This window comes from Larimichthys crocea, chromosome XXIII (assembly GCF_000972845.2).
Source record: "Larimichthys crocea isolate SSNF chromosome XXIII, L_crocea_2.0, whole genome shotgun sequence".
NCBI lineage: Eukaryota > Metazoa > Chordata > Actinopteri > Sciaenidae > Larimichthys > Larimichthys crocea.
In genome coordinates, this window is record NC_040033.1 from 19,265,595 (window position 1) to 19,268,883 (window position 3,289).

General features: G+C 52.2%; 1 protein-coding gene across 3 annotated transcripts in view; it reads right to left on the reverse strand.

The window, feature by feature from the left end:
* Positions 1 to 3,289, reverse strand: part of fars2 (phenylalanyl-tRNA synthetase 2, mitochondrial) — an 82,538-nt gene that overhangs the window by 49,131 nt on the left and 30,118 nt on the right. For all 3 annotated transcript variants that reach the window (XM_027274462.1, XM_019270046.2, XM_019270047.2), the window contains 3 exons: positions 2,884 to 3,052; positions 2,627 to 2,789; positions 1,904 to 2,035 (listed from right to left, as the gene is read on the reverse strand). In XM_027274462.1, coding sequence (XP_027130263.1) covers positions 1,904 to 2,035; positions 2,627 to 2,789; positions 2,884 to 3,052 — 464 coding nt within the window. The remainder of the gene's footprint in view (positions 1 to 1,903; positions 2,036 to 2,626; positions 2,790 to 2,883; positions 3,053 to 3,289) is intronic.

A 3,289-nucleotide genomic window follows, 5' to 3' on the forward strand; every position in this document is an offset into this window, starting at 1 on the left:
CTCCTCTCCTCCTCCTCTTCCTCCTCCTCTCCTCCTCTGGTCTGTTTGTTATGGAGGAACAGTCGGGCTGAGATGGATCGCTGCACAAACAAATGTTTGTTCTGCCCTTCGCAAACCCCAGAGACACACACACACACACACACACACACACACACACACACACACGCAGACACACACACACACAGCTGTCTACCCCGATGTGTGTGTGTGTGTGTGTGTGTGTGTACCAGCTGTCCACCAGTTACTGGCCTCACTGGGAGTGAGGGATTAAAGGATGAATGAAGGAGTGAGAGGTGGATGATTGACAGCTACAGGTTGAGGAGAGGAAGGAAGGATGATGGAGCTGTCAATCAGCAGTGAGGTCAGAGGTCAGGAGGGGGCGGGTCTTAACAAGGCGAGAGCACCTGAACCCTCCACACACACACACACACACACACACACACACACACACACACAGGGTTGAGGCTGTTAATTGTCGCCAACATGACTTTAATCAGATTTCAGCCTACGCCCTCGACACACACACACACCCCATGGGACAGGAGTGTTTGTGTGTGTGTGTGTGTGTGTGTGTGTGTGTGTGTGTGTGTAAATCAGGTTTTGGCGTGGAGGTGTGGTCATTAGAGCCAAGTCCCATATGCTGCCTGCAGACACTGGAGGGAAAACCCCTGGGACACGGACACACACACACACACACACACACACACACACACACACACACACACACACACACACACACACACACACACTCCTTCTTTCCTTCCCTCCCTTCCTCATCCCTTATTCCCTCATTAACTCTCCCTCATCATGTCGGGCCGCAGGCAACACAGACGGCTGCCACGCTTTCACACTGTTAAATAACACACACTCACACACACACACACACAGAGACACACACACACACACACACACACACACACACACACACACACACGCACACACACGCACACAAAGACACACACACACACACACACACTTGTTTCATCTTTCCTCCATCCTAATATGTCTCTTTTCTTTTCTTCCTTCCTTTCTCGCTCCCTTGCCTCCTTCTCTCCGGCTCTGTGCTCCAGAAAAATTAGTGTGTGTGTGTGTGTGCGTGTGTATGTGTGTGTGTGTGTGTGAATGTGTGAATGAGTGGTTTCCAAGGTAACGGAGCTACACTGCCGCAGTGGATACGAAGAGGAGGAGGAGAGTGTGAAGAGGGAGTGAAGCAGGCGTGTGCATGTGTGTGTGTGTGTTAGTGCATGTGTGTGTGTGTGTGTTAGTGCACGTGTGTGTGTGTGTGTGTGTGTGTGTGTGTGTGTGTGTGTGTGTGTGTGTGTGGCATGGTGTCTCCACAGCGTGTCAGGAGCATTGCTGCAGTGCCAAGGGCAGAGAGACACTGACAACACGTCTCTCTCTCATGCTAACTGTCACCAGCATGAGTATCCCACACACACACACACACACTCAGACACACACACACACACACACACCTGCAGAGGTAGAGACAGGTGAGCAGTGAGAGCGTCCTGCTCTGACCTGCAGCTCCCCCCTCTGGCAGGGGAGGAACTGTCACGTTGGTCAGAACCAGCAGTACGCTAACTACATCATTCAAACCAATAACTAACGCTCAGACAACGCTCAGACAACCTTCTCATACTCAACAGTTACCCAATGTTTCTGTAGCGTTGACAGAACGTTCCAAACAAACTAAAGCTCCCCGCGCTGTCCCTTTAAGAACACACTTCCTTGTCGTCTCCATGACAACCAGGTAAACTTCACCCGCTGATGAAGATCATGCGATCCGGTTAAAAGCTCCGGAACAGACGACAGGGGACTCAAACTCCCAGGATGCACTGCACCGAGCGTGTGTGTGTGTGTGTGTGTGTGTGTGTGTGTGTGTGTGTGTGCGCGCTCTAACCTGAGTTCAGCAGCTCCTGCTCCATCACTCCACAGCCCAGCACCTCCATCCAGTCGCCTTGGAAACGCACCTCCATCTCAAAGGACGGATGAGTGAAGGGGAAGTAACAGTCGACCCACCGGACCTCAAGGTCTGAGGAGACAAGGAGACAAAGAGAGGAGAGAAGGAGACAAGGAGACAAAGAGAGGAGAGAAGGAGACAAGGAGACAAAGAGAGGAGAGAAGGAGAGAAGAGAAGGAGACAAGGAGAGGAGACAAGGAGAGAAGAGAAGGAGACAAGGAGAGGAGACAAGGAGAGGAGAGAAGGAGACAAGGAGAGGAGACAAGGAGAGAAGAGAAGGAGACAAGGAGAGGAGACAAGGAGAGAAGAGAAGGAGACAAGGAGAGGAGACAAGGAGAGAAGAGAAGGAGACAAGGAGAGGAGACAAGGAGAGAAGAGAAGGAGACAAGGAGAGGAGACAAAGAGAGGAGAGAAGGAGACAAGGAGAGGAGACAAGGAGAGAAGAGAAGGAGACAAGGAGAGGAGACAAAGAGAGGAGAGAAGGAGACAAGGAGAGGAGAGAGGAGACAGGACAGGAGGAAAAAGAAGAAGAGAAGAGAAGAGGAGATGAGGAGAGGAGAGGAGATGAGGAGAGGAGAGGAGACGAGGAGTCCATTTTAGTGAAGTCACTGATTAACATGGAGACACATCATGATGTCACTTCCTGGCGGTTGGCAGTCTCACCTGCTCCGAACAGGTGAGTGACGAGTCGAGTCAGAGTGTGTTTCAGGTTGAACTCCAGCAGCTTGACGGCCTCCAGACTGTGTGTTTCCTGTTTCTGAGGCGTCCTCCGCCCTCCGCCCTCGAACAGAGACAGCTCCTCGCCATTCTGCACCTTCGAGAACAACTACACGCCAAGACCACGCCAAGAACACGCTCTGACATCACGCCAACACATCACAGCTCAACACGCCTCCATGTAACATAACCTCATGTCCTACCTCGATGTTGGAGAACAGTCGGACTCCTTCCATCTGGTGGAAGACGGGGTAGTGACTGGCGTCGATCTCGTCCCGCCTGTAAACGTCTCCGGCCAAAAGGAATGCATCCAGACCGGACCTGACCAGCTCCCTCTGGTGGGCGGAGGTGTGAGCGCGAAGCATCGTTTTCCTGAAGAAGAAGAAGAAGGTTCAGGTGATGAAGATGGAGGACACAAACTACGTCCAGTCAGACCACGTCACGGAAACTACGTCCAGGTTTTAGACAGTCCGTGGGGACGTCTCAGAGACTACGTCCAGGTTTTAGACAGTCTGCGGGGACGTCACGGAAACTACGTCCAGGTTTTAGACAGTCTGTGGGGACGTCACAGAGACTACGTCCAGGTTTTAGACAGTCTGCGGGGACGTC